Source organism: Rhinoraja longicauda, chromosome 6, assembly GCF_053455715.1.
Source record: "Rhinoraja longicauda isolate Sanriku21f chromosome 6, sRhiLon1.1, whole genome shotgun sequence".
Lineage (NCBI taxonomy): Eukaryota > Metazoa > Chordata > Chondrichthyes > Rajiformes > Arhynchobatidae > Rhinoraja > Rhinoraja longicauda.
Window position 1 is genome coordinate 1,412,943 of NC_135958.1, and position 19,845 is coordinate 1,432,787.

A 19,845-nucleotide genomic window follows, 5' to 3' on the forward strand; every position below is an offset into this window, starting at 1 on the left:
CACGGTGGCACACGGTGGCACGGTGGCGCAGCGGTAGAGTTGCTGCCTTACAGCTCCAGAGAGCCGGGTTCCATCCTGACCAAGGGTGCTGTCTGCACGGAGTTTGTACGTTCTCCCTGTGACCACGTGGGCTTTCTCCGGGTGCTCCATTTTCCTCCCACACTGCAAAGGCATACAGATTTGTAGGTTAATTGGCTTCGGTAAAATTGTAAAATGATCCCTAGTGTATAGTGTAGTGCTAGTGTGTAGTATGTAGTATGTAGTGTAGTGCTAGTGTGTAGTATGTAGTATCATGCTAGTGTGTAGTATGTAGCATGCAGTATCGTGCTAGTGTGTAGTATGTAGCATGTAGTATCGTGCTAGTGTGTAATATGTAGTATCGTGCTAGTGTGTAGTATGAAGTATCATGCTAGTCTGTAGTATGTAGCATGTAGTATCGTGCTAGTGTGTAGTATGTAGCATGTAGTATCGTGCTGGTGTGTAGTATGTAGTATGTAATATCGTGCTAGTGTGTAGTATGAAGTATCGTGCTAGTGTGTAGTGTGTAGTATGTAGTATAGTGCTAGTGTGTAGTATGTAGCATGTAGTATCGGGCTAGTGTGTAGTATGTAGTATGTAGTATCGTGCTAGTATGTAGTATGTAGCATGTAGTATCGTGCTAGTGTGTAGTATGTAGTATGTAGTATCGTGCTAGTGTGTAGTATGAAGTATCGTGCTAGTGTGTAGTGTGTAGTATGTAGTATAGTGCTAGTGTGAAGTATGTAGTATGTAGTATAGTGCTAGTATGTAGTATGTAGTATGTAGTATAGTTCTAGTGTGTAGTATGTAGTATGTAGTGTAGCGCTAGTGTGTAGTATGTAGTATGTAGTATCGTGCTAGTGTGTAGTGTGTAGTATGTAGTGTAGTGCTAGTGTGTAGTATGTAGTATGTAGTGTAGTGCTAGTGTGTAGTATGTAGTGTAGTGCTAGTGTGTAGTGTGTAGTATGTAGTGTAGTGCTAGTGTGTAGTATGTAGTGTAGTGCTAGTGTGTAGTATGTAGTATCGTGCTAGTGTGTAGTATGAAGTATCGTGCTAGTGTGTAGTGTGTAGTATGTAGTATAGTGCTAGTGTGAAGTATGTAGTATGTAGTATAGTGCTAGTATGTAGTATGTAGTATGTAGTATAGTTCTAGTGTGTAGTATGTAGTATGTAGTGTAGCGCTAGTGTGTAGTATGTAGTATGTAGTATCGTGCTAGTGTGTAGTATGTAGTATGTAGTGTAGTGCTAGTGTGTAGTATGTAGTGTAGTGCTAGTGTGTAGTGTGTAGAATGTAGTGTAGTGCTAGTGTGTAGTATGTAGTGTAGTGCTAGTGTGTAGTATGTAGTATCGTGCTAGTGTGTAGTATGTAGTGTAGTGCTAGTGCACTGTGATCGCTGGTCAGTGCGGACCCGATGGGCCGAAGGTCCTGTTTCTGCGCTGTATCTCTAAACTATACGAAATTCAAGTTTCCAGGACATTCGCCAACTTTCTTCAGATTTGTCATAACCTTGTATTTTTTGTATTTTATTTGTTTACTTTGGAAAGAAAAATAAGCAGCATGTGCACTCATTAATTTGCTGTGATGGTGATTTGCAACTTTGTAAAGAGCGCGCGTTGTTATCTTGTTGTGACTTTGTGAGGTTCATGGCAACCAGACGATATAAAACCAATCACCAATCCCTTGAAACACATTGTCATTTAAACCATGGCGTTCCTCTGGCTTCTCTCCTGCTTCGCCTTCTTTGCAGTCTCTCACGGTAATACTGATAATCTTGATCATTGGAATGGAGGATGTTGTGTTGGATAAGCAGACGTTGTTCATAATATCTAACTGCTTCTTTCTATCGAGGCACAGGTTGTGGAGTTCCAGCCATCGTCCCCGTGGTCACGGGCTACACTCGGATTGTCAATGGTGAACAGGCTACTCCAGGATCCTGGCCCTGGCAGGTTTCCTTGCAGGTCAGCTAATGTTATGGTGCTGGATACAAAAAGGAAATGCATTTAGACCTGTTGAAATTGCTACAATTAACCTTTTTCTACTGCATCATGTAGATTAAGAGCAGAATGTAGATTCAGTGTTAAATCATTCATAGCATCTTTTGAAATTCAGGGCATTTCTTTGAATTCATAGGAATAAATTCATTTTCCACTCTTTATTTGGAAGTCCTTTATTGGTGATCTAATGTTGCCTTTGCTGATTTCTTTGCCTCATTAACTGAGTCATAGAAACATAGAAAATAGGTGCAGGAGGAGGCCATTCGGCCCTTTGAGCCAGCACCGCCATTCATTGTGATCATGGCTGATCATCCACAATCAATAACCCGTGCCTGCCTTCTCCCCATATCCCTTGAGTCCTGGTCCCTTTCATCCAATTTGTAATAGGGCGTCATCACTCCCATCTAGTCCCCTCAGATCTGCTTTCAGTGTGAGGACAGAGGTTAGGGTGGTAATACTGCTTTCAGTACGTTAGGGTGAAGGCAGAGGTTAGGGTGGTAATACCCTGACCATGTTTCTTTGTGTAACAGAGTGGCACCGGTTGGCATTTCTGCGGTGGCTCCTTGATCAATGAAAACTGGGTCGTCACAGCTGCGCATTGTGGTGTGAGGTAAGTCACGTGCAGAACGAGAGGGAAATGCGCTGGTGGGTCATGGCTGATATTATTCCTGAGGAAAGACACACCTTTGGCTGATATTATTTTTCAAAATGAATTCCAAGGCAGCAGGTGGAGACCTGGGTTCAATCCTGATCTCAGGTGCTGTCTGTGTGGAGTTTGCACGTTCTCCCCGTAACTGCATTGGTTTCCTCTGGGTGCTCCGGTTTCCTCCCACATCCCAAAGACGTGCAGGTTTGTCGGTGAATTGGCCGCTGTAAAATTGCCCTGTGTGTGTAGGGAAGGGATGTGAATGTGGAATAACATAGAACTAGTGTGAACGGATGATCGAAGGTTGGCGTGGACTCAGTAGATTAAAGGTATAGGAAGGAACTGCAGATGCACTGAAGAGAGGCACAAAATGCTGGAGTAACTCAGCGGGCAGGCAACATATCATAAAAAAAAGGAATAGGTGAAGTTATGAGTCAAGACCCCTTCTTCAATCTCGCTTCAGTGGGTTGAAGGGCCGGCTTCCATGCTGTAAACTCTAAACTAAAACCTACAGTTGTGGGGAAGAACAGTAATCTCTTGAAGACAGGATCCTCACAGGGATAACTTTTGGGAAAAATACGACAGGAAAATGACTTTGACTAAATGATACCGTTTTCACTTTCCTTCAGAAAGTTGAAGCTTGGAAATGCTGAGGTTTTGCAACAAGCAAACTCTTTTTGTCACTTTTTGTTTTTTCTTTTGTCGTGCGCAGCACTGAAGATTTTGTTATTGTGGGTGCCCATAACAAAAGCACAAAGGCAGAAGCAAACCAAGTGTCCATGTCCATTGCCAAGGTACGTATCCTTCTGTAAAGCAGGATTATGTTGGGGTGTAGCTCACATTTACATTACCATGTTATGAGGATCCAAAACAATGTAGAGTGGTGTGTCACACAAACAGAACACAGCATCCTCATATCAGGTGTCCAACAGTGAAAGGTGTCCCAATCTCCAATACCAATATATATCTAAACATGATAACCATTAAACAAATTAGTATTGGTATCGGTTTATCATTGTCACTTGTACAGAGATACCGTTGAAAGCTTTGTTTGCATGGTACCCAATCAAATGATACAATCAATGAGGATGATCAAGTCATACTCAGGTCATGCAAAGAGAATGGAGATTTATAAGAGAGCAACAATTGAGGTGGTTAGGGTTGCCAACTGTCCCACATTAGCCAGGACATCCTGTATATTGGGCTAAATTTGTTTGTCCCGTACGGGACCGCCCTTGTCCCATATTAGGCCCGGGGAGCGCTGTAGGCCCGGACACTGTAGGCCCGGCCACTGTAGGCCCAGACGCTGGAGGCCCAGACGCTGTAGGCCTGGACAGTGTAGGCTAACGGAGTGTGTTCGGGGGGCGGGGCCGAGTGTGTTCACCTAACAGAGGTTGCGTAGCAACCCACCTCCCGGCCCGGGCGGCCGCCATTGGTGGAGCGGGAGCACGTGGCCGCAGGCTGGGTGAGGGCACGGGGCGATGACGTCACCTTGTCCTTTATTTGGGAGTTAGAAAGTTGGCAACCCTAATGATACATCCTCAGCTGGGACCAGCATGTAAAGAGGCATCTTGGATCCTTGGATAAACGCATTGGTGGGAACTGCAGCATTTTTAATAGTGCTTCAAATGCTTTAAAAAAGATACCATTAGTAATAATACATCACATAGCAATAGACATTGATAGCATGCAGAAGCAAGAATTATTTCAGGTTTTGACGAAGATAATAAAAGTAAAAAGTAAAGGCAAGCACAGATTTTTAACACGTCACATCCATTAGTTCATAAGTTCATAGGTTGTAGGAGAAGAATTGGGCCATTTGACCCATCAGGTCCACTCTGCCATTGAATCATGGCGGATCTACCCCATTTTCCTGCCATAACCCCTGACACCTTTTACTAATCCAGAATCCATCAATCTCCACCTTAAAAATATCCACTGACTTGGCTTCCACAACCTCTGGGGCAATGAATTCCACAGATTCACCACCCTCTGACTGAAGAAACTCCTCCTCATCTTTATAAAGGTACGTTCTTTTATTCTGAGGCTCCGGCCTCTGGTCCTAGACTCTCCCACGAGTGTAAATATCCTCTCCACATCCACTCCATCCAGGCCTATCTATCGCTCAGCCATGAAGGTCCTGATTACAATCCAGTCTAAAAAAGGATCCCAACCTGAAACGTCACCTCTCCACGGGCAAAGGGGTGCTGGCTGACCTGACCCACCGAGTTACTTCAGCACTTTGTGTCCTTTAGTGCAATCCAGTCCAGTTTGACGTGTGCCCTGTAATGCCCACCCATCCTGGCACGCAGACTTTCCAGCAATAAGTATTACTTGTAGAGAATGAAACGACAAGCTCAAAACACATCCATAAATATGAACCCAACAGAATTCGACCTTTCACATTAAAATGTGTGGCCTGTCTGGAAGTGTCAATGTTGAGATATCACTTGGATCAACGCTACACAACCAGAACAAAGTAAAGTAAGTCTCAACATTGTTAAATATTCATAGCTGAGAACCAACTCAATAAACTGCATGTTTATTCTTATCTCACTTCCATCAAGTGAGAAATAACTGGCTGTTCTGGAGTGACTCAGTGGGTCAGGCAGCAACCCTGGAGAACATGGATAGGTGACGTTTCACAGAGTGCTGGAGTAACTCAGCGGGTCAGGCAGCATCTCTGGAGAACATGGATAGGTGACGTTTCAGGTTGAGACACTTCTTCAAACATGTGAATAGCTTTCTCCTGTTAACCAGTAGGCACTTGAACACTACAAAACCCTTCTTCAGAAGGATCTCGACCCGAAGTGTCACCGATCCATGTTCTCCAGAGATGCTGTCAAGAGTGTTTAATGGTCTGTTTGTCATATGTACTGATAACGGAACAATGAAAGGCTTACTTGCAGCAGCATAATAAGTCTGTAAACACAATGGCTGGAGATGCAAGAAAGTGCCAAGCTGAAGTGTGAGTAAGGGGCACGCCCATCATCCTTGCCCCGTTTGTTGCAGGTCTTTACACATCCAAAGTGGAACAGATTCACCATTAATTATGACGTTGCTGTGGTGAAGCTGGCATCTCCTGCTCAGTTCCACAGTCAAGTGTCCCCCATCTGCCTCGCTGCGGCATCAGACAACTATCCCGATGGAATGATGTGCGTCACAACAGGATGGGGAAGGACCATAGCTTACCGTACGTTAGTACCCAGCTTCAGAAACTGTGCTCGTGTTTCTTGCTCTGCTGTAGTTGTGCATGTCTCCGCACACTGACTTTGATGGGGAACAGTGCGGGCGAGTGGGACGATTCCCAAATTGTCAACAGTGTTTAATTGTCGTATGTGCCATGAACAATACAATGAAATTATTACTTACAGCTGCATAACAAACCTGGAAACACAAAAATAACATATAATTAGGCAACATAATTCAAATTAATAACACCAAAAGTAGTGCCGAAAAAACTCAAAGCCCGAAGTGCAACCAAGACAGTTCGTCGTTTGGTTTAGTTTAGTTTAGAGATACAGCGCGGAAACAGGCCCTTCGGCCCACCAAGTCTACCCCGACCGGCGATCCTCATACACGAGCACTATCCTACATACTAGGGCCAGTTTTACAATTTTACCAAAGCAAATTAACCTTCAAACCTGTATGTTTTTGGTGTGTGCGAGGAAATCAGAGTATGTGGGAAAACCCCGCAAAGTCAGAGGGAGAAAATACAGCCTCTGTACAGACAGCACCCGTAGTCAGGATCGAACCCGGGACTCTGGGCTGTAAGGCAGCAAAATTACCGCTGCTCCACCGTGCCGCTCCTGAAATTAGTCAGTGTTAGTGTTTTGCAGTGTTCAAAAACCTGATGGTTGATGGGAAGCAGCTCTTCCTGAATCTGGTGTTCACCGTTTTCAAACTCCTTTACCTTATATTCAATGGTGGGAGTGAAATGAGAGTGGTCTGGGTCTTTGATGATGCTGGCTGCTTTAATGAGGTGGTGCCTCCTGTAGATCCCTCTGATGGTGGGGAGGTCAGCACCCGTGATGGACTGGGCAATGTTCATGACCTTTTTGTAATCCCCTTTGTTCCTTGGCATTCCAGTTGCCAAACTAGGCCGTGATGCAACCAGTCAATGTGGTCTCCACCAGTCAATGTGGTCTCCACCGATCAATGTGGTCTCCACCGGTCAATGTGGTCTCCACCGATCAATGTGGTCTCCACCGGTCAATGTGATCTCCACCGATCAATGTGGTCTCCACCAGTCAATGTGGTCTCCACCGATCAATGTGGTCACCACCAGTCAATGTGGTCTCCACCGATCAATGTGGTCTCCACCGATCAATGTGGTCTCCACCAGTCAATGTGGTCTCCACCGATCAATGTGGTCTCCACCAGTCAATATGGTCTCCACCGGTCAATGTGGTCTCCACCGATCAATGTGGTCTCCACCAGTCAATGTGGTCTCCACCGGTCAATGTGGTCTCCACCGATTAATGTGGTCTCCACCGGTCAATGTGGTCTCCACCAGTGAATGTGGTCTCCACCAGTCAATGTGGTCTCCACCGATCAATGTGGTCTCCACCGGTCAATGTGGTCTCCACCAGTGAATGTGGTCTCCACCAGTCAATGTGGTCTCCACCGGACACCCGAGGGAGAGAGCAATTATATCAACAATGATCGCCCTGGTCACGGAGGATGGTGATCCAACACATCACAGTGACTGTGTGAGCTCTGACACATTTGAGAGGGGACACAAAATGCTGGAGCAACTCAGTGGGTCAGACAACTTTCTACAGAGATGCTGCTTGAGGTACTCCAGCACTTTGTGTCCTTATTAGTAAACCAGCATCTGCAGTTCCTAGTTCCTACAATAAAAGGGGACGGTCCATCTGAATCCTGATTCAATCAGCTGACTCAAGGGTCATTGTAGGTTTGTAGGTTAATTGGCTTCTATAAATTGTAAATTATCCCTAGTGTGTAGGATAGTGCTAATGTACAGGGTGATCGCTGGTCGGCACGGACACAGTGGGCCAAAGCGTCTAATACCACACAGTATCTCTGAAGTCTAAAGGCCAGAATCCTGCTGCCAGTAGCCTGTGGGACAGGGTTCAAATCTTGCAAATGCACAACAACAAAGTAACTGCAGTTAAACCATCACTTTGTCCAGTGACCAACCATCCCTTTTCAGATCCTCTACTTGAACTTTAGCACAGATGTATTTTCCAAAAAATGAACTTAGTAGAAATGTGCTAATGAATTGATTGGTGTAGTAAAAACATTGTTTCTACTGGTTTGCAGAGAACAATATTGTCGGGTTTTTTTGCTTTTTAAAAATCTGTTTAGTGGAATCTTTTGCATCACAGGGAGACTTTAATCCTGACTGACCCATTTACAAAGAGCGGGCACAAGGAACTGCAGATGCTGGTTTACAAAAAAAGACACAAAGTGCTGGAATAACTCAGCAGGTTAGGCAGCTTCCTGGAGAACATGGATAGGTGATGTTTTAGGTTGGAACAGGTATTCAGGCTCAACAGTCTGAAGAAGGGTCCCAACCTGAAATGTCATCTGTCCATGTTCTCCAGGAATGCTGCCTGACCCACTGAGTTACTCCAGCACTTTGTGTCTTATAATGAGGATACATTCTGGGTGTGGAGATCAAAAACTCCTGCATTTTATTAGAAAAATGATCATATCTTGTTTTGCAAGATTTATATAGTAAAGTTTATTTGAGAGATAGAGGGCCCTTTTAACCACCGAGTCCAGGCCAACCAGCCATCGCCCATACACTAGTTCTATCCTGCACACTTGGGACAATTTACAGGAAGTAATCACATACAAACCTTCACGTCTTTAACATGTGGGAAGAAACCGGAGCCCTGGGGGAAAACCCATGCAGTCACAGGGAGAATGTACAAACTCCGTACAGACAAACACCGTATTCAGGATCGAACCCATGTCTCTGGCGCTGTAAGGCAGCAGCTCTGAACCACTCCAGGTGAAGTCTGAAGATGAAATATGTTATTTTATTTTCATTGTAACATGACCGTTAAAGGATTTATTATGGTATCAATATTGAAGGTATCAAGGCAGTTGATACACCTGCTGTCTGATGTTCTGCAGCTGCTGAGCGTCCTGACAGACTGCAACAAGCGGCACTTCCTCTCCTCGCCAATGCTGACTGCAAACACTACTGGGGTAACAAGATCACCGACCTCATGATCTGCGCTGGGGCAGCTGGGGCATCTTCCTGCATGGTATGGGTTGTTCAAACGTCCCCAAACCTTCATCATTTTGTGTGTTCTAGGAGCAGAATTAGGCCATTCGGCCCATCAAGTCTACTCTACCATTCAATCATGGCTGATCTATCTTTCCCTCTCAACCCCATTCTCCTGCCTTCTTCCCATTACCCTGACATCCATGCTAATCAAGAATCTATCTCCACCTATAAAATGTCCATTGACGGCCTCCACAGCCTTCAGTAGATTCCACAGCTTCACCACCCGCTGATGAAAGAAATTCCTCCTCATCTCTTTTCTAAAGGTACATCCTTTTATTCTGAGGCTATGGCTTCTGGTCTTAGACTCTCCCACCAGTGAAAACATTCTAAACATCCACATTCACGCTATCCAGGCCTTCCCTATTCGGTCTGTTTCAGTGAAGTCCCCCCTCATCCTTCAAAACTCCAGCGAGTACAGACCCAGTATCGTCAAACACTCATCATACGTTAACCCAATCATTCATTCTCGTAAATCCCCTATGGACCTTCTCCAATGCCAGCATATCCTTCCTCATCAATGGGGCCCACAACTGCTCACAATACTGCTCAAACGCAGCCTGACCCCGCCCATGCCTTATAAAGCCTCAGCATTATAGGCTTGTATACACTGGAATTTAGAAGGATGAGAGGGGATCTTATCGAAATATATAAGATTATTAAGGGGTTGGACACGTTAGAGGCAGGAAACATGTTCCCAATGTTGGGGGAGTCCAGAACCAGGGGCCACAGTTTAAGAATAAGGGGTACGCCATTTAGAACTGAGATGAGGAAACACTTTTTCAGTCAGAGAGTTGTGAATCTGTGGAATTCTCTGCCTCAGAAGGCAGTGGAGGCCAATTCTCTGAATGCATTCAAGAGAGAGCTGGATAGGGGTCTTAAGGATAGCGGAGTCAGGGGGCATGGGGAGAAGGAAGGAACAGGGTACTGATTGTGGATGATCAGCCATGATCACATTGAATGGTGGTGCTGGCTCGAAGGGCCCAATGGCCTCCTCCTGCACCTATTGTCTATTGTCTATATCCCTTCATTCAATTGTCAAAATGAAATGCAACTAAGTCAGTGGTTGTGATCTGTGTCCAGGGTGACTCTGGTGGCCCGCTCGTCTGTCAGAAGGACAATGTCTGGAACTTGGTCGGCATCGTTTCCTGGGGCAGCCGTTCCTGCTCCACCAAGCAGCCAGGGGTCTACGCCCGTGTGACCGAGCTGCGAAGCTGGATCGACGAGACCGTCGCTGCTAATTAAATGCAAACCCCGAATGTGAACCACAAACAAATACAAATAAATGAGTTCATTCAATCTGCATTTTAAACCTGTGTCATTCTTCACTGCTTCTGGAATTGAATTGAATTGAATTGAGTTGAATAAGTTTATTGGCCAAGTGTGTACACATACAAGGAATGTGCCTTGGTGCTCTGCTCGCAAGTGACAACACGAACATACAGTAGGCAATTGAGAATAAAGCATAAAACATTAAAACATTACAATACAACATTACGGTATAAACATGTGATTGAAATAAAAAAACAGAGCAAAAAGACAGCACAGACTTTTGGTTGTTGAGTAGAGCTACTACTCGACGAAGACAGCTGTTTTTATGTTTGGCTGTGGCTGCTTTGACAGTCTGCAGTCGCCTTCCAGAGGGAAGTGCTTCAAAGAGTTTGTAAAGAGTAAACCAGTTCTGGCTTTTTTAAAGGACTCTCTTTCATAACTTGGGTACCTTTGACCAAGCCCAGCTGACTGCCTCCATTCCTCATTGCACCTGCCACAGGAGCCAGAGAGATAGCATGGAATCAGGCCCTTCCGCCAATCGAGTCAGTGCCGACGCCAAGCACTTTATTTCCCACTAATCCAATCCTAATCTTTACTAGTTTCAGTTTAGTACCAGTTTAGTTTATTGTCATGTGAACCGAGGCAAAGCTTTTTGTTGCGTGCTATCAGGTCAGCAGAAAGACAACACATGATTACTTTACAAAGAATCATGATTCTGGCTTTGTTATTCCCGTCATCGTTATCCCCGCTGCCAGATTCCGCCAGGCATCTTCCCTACCCGCGGTTCACACACAGCTAGCTGTGTAAGACATTTGTTTGGGCTGCTCATGGACTATTCAAGTCACAGGTTAAACAATTGAAATGGCCATTTACCTCACAAAGGTACAACATTGCTCACAGTTCAGGGTCCCTGTGTGGACAACCACATCGGCCACTCTTCATGGGCTGGAAACTAATGTAAGATGCCCAAAGGCTATGCAAGTTCCTCAAGGAATGCGCGTTCTTATCTTCTCTGAGATCTCAGTTTGAAATCAGCTCTCGTCTCAGGAGAAACATCTATTATGACGGGGTGCATCCAAGTAGAAAGATAACTTGGTTAAAACAATCTTAACGATCTTACAAGAAACAAAAGTGCGGCGCGGTGGCGCAGCGGTAGAGTTGCTGCCGTACAGCACCAGTGCCCCGGGTTCCATCCTGACTACGGGTGCTGTCCGTACGGAGTTTGTACGTTCTCCCTGTGACCGCGTGGGTTTTCTCCGGGTGCTCCGGTTTCCTCCCACACTCCAAAGACGTGCAGGTTTGTAGGTTAATTGTCCTTGGTAACATTGCAAATTGTCCCTCGTGTATCAGATTGTGTTGGCGTTCAGTGTGATCGCTGGACGGCGCGGACTTGGTGGGCCGAGGGGCTTGTTTCCACGCTCCATCTCTAACGTCTAAAGTCTAAAGTAAAGTCTAAAATTTAATTAGGTTGGACTTTGTATTGATATTGGCTTCACAAATCGTCCGTTCTTTGGAAACTCAGACCAGTAAGGTTTTTAGAAGTAGTCTTATGCCTGCACTCAAAATCAGACCTGCATTAATACTGGCTGTGAGGTTTAGTACTTACAGAAAAAAGTCGTTCACGAGAAACATAAAATCTTTTTACACTTTAATAGCTGAATAAGTAATGAGCCTCATGTCTGTTTTCATCAAAGATAATTAGTTAATATTTCACTCAACAAAAGGTGAGATAACCTTGTGTCCGACTGTTTGTCTCAGGATACTTCCCACCTATTCCATCGTGTGCAGTTTAAGGGTAAGGGGGAAGTCACAGTTTAAGGGTAAGGGGGAAGTCACAGTTTAAGGACCGAGATGAGAAAGTTTAGGACCGAGATGAGAAAGTTTTTTTTCACACAGAGAGTGGTGAATCTGTGGAATTCTCTGCCACAGAAGGTAGTTGAGGCCAGTTCATTGGCTATATTTAAGAGGGAGTTAGATGTGGCCCTTGTGGCTAAAGGGATCAGGGGGTATGGAGAGAAGGCAGGTATGGGATACTGAGTTGGATGATCAGCCATGATCATATTGAATGGCGGTGCAGACTCGAAGGGCCGAATGGCCTACTCCTGCACCTATTTTCTATGTTTCTATGTGCCTCAGTGCCATTTGCTGCACTGATATCTTCACTCCAACGGTGATCTTCTTGTGCCAGTGAGCTCCGTTTACATTTCATATTTGGAAATGATCAGTGAGTACATTTCACACTTCTAGCGAGCGATGGGAAGTTGTAGCGTGACTCCTCGTGCGCACGTCACGTTTTTGAGCATCTTGAATATAGTGCATGGAACATAGAACAAAACAGAAGAGAGACACATAGTGTTGGAGCAACTCAGTGGGTCAGGCAGCAACTCTGGAGAAAAGGAATAAATGACCTTTCGGGTCGGAACTCTACTTCAGACCTGAAACGTCACCTGTATCTTTTCTCCAGAGATGCTGCCTGGCCCGCTGAGTTGCTCCAGCCGTTTGTGTCTCTCTTCGGTATAAACCAGCATCTGCTGTTCCTTCCTACACGGAGAACAGTACAGCACAGGAACAGCCCTTCAGTCCTGTATGTTCGTGCCGAGCATAATACCAAGTTAAACTAATCTCATCTACATGCACGTGATCCTCCATTCCCTGCATCTACATGTCCCTATCTAGAAGTATCCTCAATCCCACCAATATATCTACCTCCACCAACACCATTGCAACATGTTCCAGGCACCCACCATTCTCCGTGTTAAACAATGAGTACATCTCATTTAACTTTTGCCCCTTTCACTTTTCGACACCAACACCATTGTCAAGTTTGCAGATGACACAACGGTGATCGGGCTAATCACCAATGGTGATGAAACAAACTACAGAGCGGAGGTGCAGAACCTGGCAGACTGGTGCTCTGATAACAACCTGTCCCTAAATATCACCAAGACCAAGGAGATAATCATCAACTTCCGTAGATCACACAACGGGGACGATTCTACCATCGGGCAGACGATTCAAGGCCCGCACCTCCAGACTCAGGAACAGCTTCATCCCCAGGGCCATAGCTGCTATGAACTGGTCCTGCTGAGCCGGATGGTCACATCGCACAGCGAACCAGCACAGACCTACTTGAACTTTATTCTGTTTTAAAGCTATTTCTAATTTTGTTTCACTGGGCTGTCTAAATTTACACTGATTAGCTAATTAATTTATTGCATCGTATGGAAGTCGCATTCCCAATCTCGTTGTACCCTGTACAATGACAATAAAGATATATTGTATTGTATTGTATTGTATGTTCCAGGCACCCACCATTCTCCGTGTTAAACAATGAGTACATCTCATTTAACTTTTGCCCCTTTCACTTTAAAGCCATGCACTCAAGACTTTGATATTTCTACCCTAATCTCTCGTAGTTGTATAAACTTGTAGCAGGTCTCTCCCCAACCTTCACCTTCCCAGAGAAAGCAATCCAAGCTGTCTAACTTTTCCCTGTCCGATAAACTCTAACCGAGGTAGCGTTCCCGTAAACCTCATCTACACCCACTCCAAAACCTCCACATCCTTCCTATAACGGAGCAACCAGAAAATAACCCAAATATGGCCCAACCAAAGTCCCACAAAGTTGTCTCATGACCTCCTGACTCTTATACGCAGTGCTCCAACCAATGAAGGCAAGCCTGACATCTGCCTTCCTACCCAAGTTAAAATGCAGTCTGTAGTCACTCATCTCCCATTACGACCGCCCGCCCGCCCCATGGAATTGGATTATTTGCAGCTTTGTCACTGCTCTCTGTACTCCCTGTGAATCTGCTCCATGTCTCCAGAGTAGATTTGCACAAAGGTACCCCAGATAGAAACTGCAGTTGCATTGAACAACTGCTCAAATGCAGCCCATTGCCAAGTGATTGATGGCCGTGTCAGTCAGCATCTCCATCAGTCATCCACTTCACCAATCACCTCCACAGATGAGGTTTGCCTTCACGTCTGTAGAGAAGAATTATTTATTGGCGATACTGGGTTATGTTTGACAGCCCATGCTGTGTGAAGCATTCCTCCATGGTTACTCTCTACCTCGGCGTCATTGGTTTCCCTGTCCATTGGGCCCTTACACGCAGGGACTTCCCACAGAGGATAAATTCTGCATGCCGTGGATGGGAATGTTCAGTGAATCTTTGTAACTTTGTGAGTGCCAGATACACGGCCACACTTGTGCAGGGCCTCAGCCAGCACTGTAGTGTAATTCTACCGGGTTGTGTGCAAAACAAAGCTTTTCACTGTACCTCGTGCATGTGACAATAAAGTATCATTGAGTGGAATTGAAATTGCAAGTGGCTGAGACCTCTAGTGTTGCTCATCTTCATGGACGTGTCAATCACCTCCACTGTCTTCCATCACGAGGGTTGCCAACTGTCCCGTATTAGCCGGGACATCCCGTATTTTGGGCTAAATTAATTTCTCCCGTGCGGGACCGCCCTTGTCCCGTATTAGTAGGGTTGCCAACTGCCTCACTCCCAAAAACGGGACAAAGGGTGACGTGATTTTTTTTATGTACCGTATCTCCATCTGCACTGCGGCCTAAGATCGAGGAGTTGGCAGCCTTTGCTGGAGACCGACATTTGAGAGATTCACTGTGGGTGCCAACGGGACTTGAACATCGTGGAGCCCATGATCCCTTTGCCGGGGATCGACCTCGGAGCTCCAGTCATGGGTGCTTGCGGACTTAACATCACGGAGGCCACAGTCTCTGGTCAGAGACCGACTTGGGGAAGTCCAAGCCACAGGAGCTTCGACCGCCCCAACGCGGGGACTTCGACCGCCCCGACGAATGTTTCGACTGCCCCGACCGCAGATGGTTCAACTGCCCCGAGCGCGGGAGAATAAAGAGGAAGCAGATTGGTCTTTTTTGCCTTCCATCACAGTGAGGAATGTGGGGAACCCGCTGTGGTGGATGTTTATGGTAACCTTTATGCAGTTGTGTGTCTTGTGTTTTTCGTATGGCTGTATGGTAATTCGCATATCACTGTACCTTAATTGGTACGTGTGACAAAAAAATACCTTTGACCCCGAAGATAGACACAAAATGCTGGAGTAACAGCGGGTCAGGCAGCATCTCTGGAGAGAAGGAATGGGTGATGTTTTGGGTGAAGAGGAATCTCGGCCCGAGACGTCAACCATTCCTTCTCTCCAGAGATGATGCCTGTCCCGCTGAGTTATTCCAACATTTTGTGTCTATATTCAGTAAGTTGCACTTGAGGTAAGATGAGAGGAGAAGGGTGGAGAGGAGGAGAAAGAGGAAGGGGGTTACCTGAAAACGGAGACTCCAATCTCCATATTGGACTATGGACTACCCAGGTGGAATATGAGGTGCTGTTCCACTAGTTTGTGTTTAGACAATAGACAATAGGTGCAGGAGTAGGCCATTCGGCCCATCGAGCCAGCACCGCCATTCAATGTGATCATGGCTGATCATTCTCAATCAGTACCCCGTTCCTGCCTTCTCCCCATACCCCCTGACTCCGCTATCCTTAAGAGCTCTATCTAGCTCTCTCTTGAATGTATTCAGAGAATTGGCCTCCACTGCCCTCTGAGGCAGAGAATTCCACAGATTCACAACTCTCTGACTGAAATGTTTTTTCCTCATCTCTGTTCTAAATGGCCTCCCCCTTATTCTTAAACTGTGGCCCCTGGTTCTGGACTCCCCCAACATTGGGAACATGTTTCCTGCCTCTAATGTGTCCAACCCCTTAATAATCTTATACGTTTCGATAAGATCCCCTCTCATCCTTCTAAATTCCAGTGTATACAAGCCTAGTCGCTCCAGCCTTTCAACATATGATAGTCCCGCCATTCCGGGAATTAACCTAGTAAACCTACGCTGCACGCCCTCAATACCAAGAATATCCAAAACTGCACACAGTACTCCAGGTGCGGTCTCACTAGAGCCCTGTACAACTGCAGAAGGACCTCTTTGCTCCTATACTCAACTCCTCTTGTTATGAAGGCCAACATTCCATTGGCTTTCTTCACTGCCTGCTGTACCTGCATGCTTCCTTTCAGTGACTGATGCACTAGGACACCCAGATCTCGTTGTACGTCCCCTGTTCCTAAGTTGACACCATTCAGATAATACTCTGCCTTCCTATTTTTACCACCAAAGTGGATAACCTCACACTTATCCACATTAAACTGCTTCTGCCATGCATCCGCCCACTCACACAACCTGTCCAAGTCACCCTGCAACCTCATAGTATCTTCCTCACAGTTCACACTACCACCCAGCTTTGCATCATCTGCAAATTTGCTAATGGTACTTTTAATCCCTTCATCCAAGTCATTAACGTATATTGTAAATAGCTGCAGTCCCAGCACCGAGCCTTGCGGTACCCCACTAGTTACTGCCTGCCATTCTGAAAGGGACCCATTCAGGTAGACAATATTACCTCTACTTCGCCAAATGTTCCCTCTCGAGAGATGAAGGTCAAGGTTAGAGTTCCTTCATGCAGTTGCAATATTCGATCCAAAATTCCCTTGAGAGTTTACCTTCAAATCCCACATGTTATGCTTAGGTTTTATCAATCAGAATGTGAAAATTGACAGCTGAAATAATACTGGTGCGTTTGGCCTTCAGGGTAATTTATTCTGATTTGTTTCCTTTACATTGGCCTGTAAACATAGAAAACAGGTGCAGGAGTTGGCCATTCGGCCCTTCCAGCTATTCAATATGAGTATGGCTGATCATCTAAAATCAGTACCCCATTCCTGCTTTTTCCCCATGTCCCTTGATTCCTTTAGCCCTAAGAGCTAAATCTAACTCTCTCTTGAAAACACATCCAGTGAATTGGCCTCCACTGCCTTCTGTGGCAGAGAATTCCACAGATTCACAACTCTCTGGGTGCAAAGGTTTTTCCTCATCTCAGTCCTAAATGGCCTACCCGTTATTCTTAAACTGTGACCCCTGGTTCTGGACTCCCCCAGCATCGGGAACATTTTTCCTCCAATCTTTTATGAATTTTATGTTTGTGTCAGATCCCCTCTCATCTAAATTCCAGTGAATACAAGCCCAGTCGACCCATTCTTTCATCATATGTCAGTCCCACTATCCCGGGAATTAACCTGGTGAACCTATGCTGCACTCCTTCAATAGCAATAATGTCCTTCCTCAAATTGGCCTTGTCCAACTGCAGTAGGACCTCTTTGCTCCTAAACTCAAATCCTCTCGCAATGAAGGCCAACATGCCATTAGCTGTCTTCCAAAATCCAAATCCAAAATCCAAAATAGCTTTATTTGTCATTCGTTCCGAACGAGATTACTTAGCCAGCAGTACACAAAACACAAGACACAACCCGTACACAAACATCCATCACAGTGACTCCAAACACCCCCTCACTGTGATGGAGGCCAAAAACTTCCCCTCTCTCTTCCCCCATGCCCCTCCCACATACAGGCAACTCGACCCCTACCGAGGCGACCGGTAGGGTTGCTTTACCTGCATGCCTACTTCCAGTGACTGATGTACAAGCAAAGTCGACTGTTCCTATAAATAAGAATTACAATTATCTTTTAAGCACATATACATCAACATAGAACCATTGCTTTATGTCCTGTTAAATGCTTTGCAATACAGCAAGATTTTGGGACAGAATTTTCTTTCAGTAGATGAAATTTGCAGATTAGCAAATTTGCAGATGATACAAAGCTGGGTGGCAGTGTGAACTGTGAGGAAGATGCTATGAGGTTGCAGGGTGACTTGGACAGGTTGTGTGAGTGGGCGGATGTTTGGCAGATGCAGTTTAATGTGGATAAGTGTGAGGTTATCCACTTTGGTGGTAAGAATATGAAGGCAGATTATTATCTGAATGGTGTCAAGTTAGGAAAAGGGGACGTACAACGTGATCTGGGTGTCCTAGTGCATCAGTCACTGAAAGGAAGCATGCAGGTACAGCAGGCAGTGAAGAAAGCCAATGGAATGTTGGCCTTCATAACAAGAGGAGTTGAGTATAGGAGCAAAGAATTCTGCAGTTGTACAGGGCCCTGGTGAGACCGCACCTGGAGTACTGTGTGCAGTTTTGGTCTCCAAATTTGAGGAAGGATATTCTTGCTATTGAGGGCGTGCAGCATAGGTTTACTAGGTTAATTCCCGGAATGGCGGGACTGTCATGTGTTGAAAGACTGGAGCGACTAGGCTTGTATACACTGGAATTTAGAAGGATGAGAGGGGATCTTATCGAAACGTATAAGATTATTAAGGGGTTGGACACATTAGAGGCATGAAACATGTTCCCAATGTTGGGGGAGTCCAGAACCAGGGGCCACAGTTTAAGAATAAGGGGTAGGCCATTTAGAACAGAGATGAGGAAAAAAAAATTCAGTCAGAGAGTTGTGAATCTGTGGAAATCTCTGCCTCAGATGGCAGTGGAGGCCAATTCTCTGAATACATTCAAGAGAGAGCTAGATAGAGCTCTTAAGGATAGCGGAGTCAGGGGGTATGGGGAGAAGGCAGGAACGGGGTACTGATTGAGAATGATCAGCCATGATCACATTGAATGGCGGTGCTGGCTCGAAGGGCCGAATGGCCTACTCCTGCACCTATTGTCTATTGTCTATTGATAATAGGGTAAACTTGGAGCAAGTGGTCCAAAAATAACAGTCCTTACTTTCTGTTCTGACTAGCCGGAATGGTGGTTTGTTACCCAGTGTCGGTATATCATATACCATAATAGAATACATGGGGCAAGGTGGTCACTCTGGGCCTAGGTGGACACCCTGACCCGAGGTGGGGTAAGGTGTCCACTCTGGGCCTAGGTGGGGTAATGTGGCCACTCTGGGCCTAGGTGGGGCAAGGTGGGGTAAGGTGGTCACTCTGACCCTAGTTGGGGTAAGGTGGCCACTCTGGGCCAAGATGGGGTAAGTAGAGTTTGATGGAGCAGATTAGTTTCAGAAATAGGCAGAGAACAGGCAGATAGAGTTTAATCCGAGCAAGTGTTGCACTTTGGGAGGTCGAACGTAAAGGGAAAATACACAATTAATGGCAAGGCCTCAATAACATTGTTTTTGGGAGGGACCTTGGGCTCGAGGTCCACAACTCCCTGAAAGTGATAACGCAAGTAGAGTGGTAAAGACGGCATGTGGTATGCTTGCCTTCGTTGGTCGGGGCATTGAATATCATAGTCAGGAAGTCATGATACAGCCTTATAAGACTTTGGTTAGACCACATTTGGAGTAGTGTGTGTAGTTCTGGTCCCCCCCATTACAGGAAGTATGTGGAGGTTTTGGAAAAATTGCAGAGGAGGTTTACTAGAAAGATGCCAGGATTAAGAGAAATGAAGAGGGTGGATAGATTTGGATTGTTTTCCCTGGAAGGGTAGAAGCTGTGGGGAGACCTGATAAAAGTGATTAAAATGATGAGAGCCATTGATCAGGTAGACAGTCAGAACCCCTTTTCCCAGGATGAAAATATCAAATACTAGAAGACATGTCTTTAAGGTGAAAAGAACAAACCTTTAAAGGAGATGTTCGGGGCGATTTACTTTACACCGAGGGTGGTGGGCGCCTGGCACAGAATGCCAATGGTGATGGAGGAGCAAGTTATTTTACACTGAGGATGGTGGGCACCTGGAACACGATGCCAATGGTGACAGAGGAGCCAGA

General features: G+C 45.6%; 1 protein-coding gene across 1 annotated transcript; it reads left to right on the forward strand.

Annotated features, from left to right (window-relative positions):
* The first annotated feature begins 1,723 nt into the window (after positions 1-1,723).
* Positions 1,724-10,166, forward strand: LOC144594166 (chymotrypsinogen 2-like). Its single transcript, XM_078400327.1, has 7 exons — positions 1,724-1,775; positions 1,874-1,977; positions 2,544-2,623; positions 3,372-3,453; positions 5,672-5,852; positions 8,768-8,901; positions 10,005-10,166. Exons 1-7 carry the CDS (start codon positions 1,724-1,726, stop codon positions 10,164-10,166), a joined length of 795 nt encoding a protein of 264 aa, XP_078256453.1.
* Positions 10,167-19,845: the final 9,679 nt, after the last annotated feature.

Bases quoted from the DNA above. Each gene is read 5' to 3' on its own strand.
- LOC144594166 (XM_078400327.1), top strand. From the start codon at position 1,724: ATGGCGTTCCTCTGGCTTCTCTCCTGCTTCGCCTTCTTTGCAGTCTCT. The intron at 1,978-2,543 runs GTCAGCTAATGT...TTTGTGTAACAG, and splicing joins CCTGGCAGGTTTCCTTGCAG to AGTGGCACCGGTTGGCATTT. The intron at 5,853-8,767 runs GTACGTTAGTAC...GATGTTCTGCAG, and splicing joins GGGAAGGACCATAGCTTACC to CTGCTGAGCGTCCTGACAGA.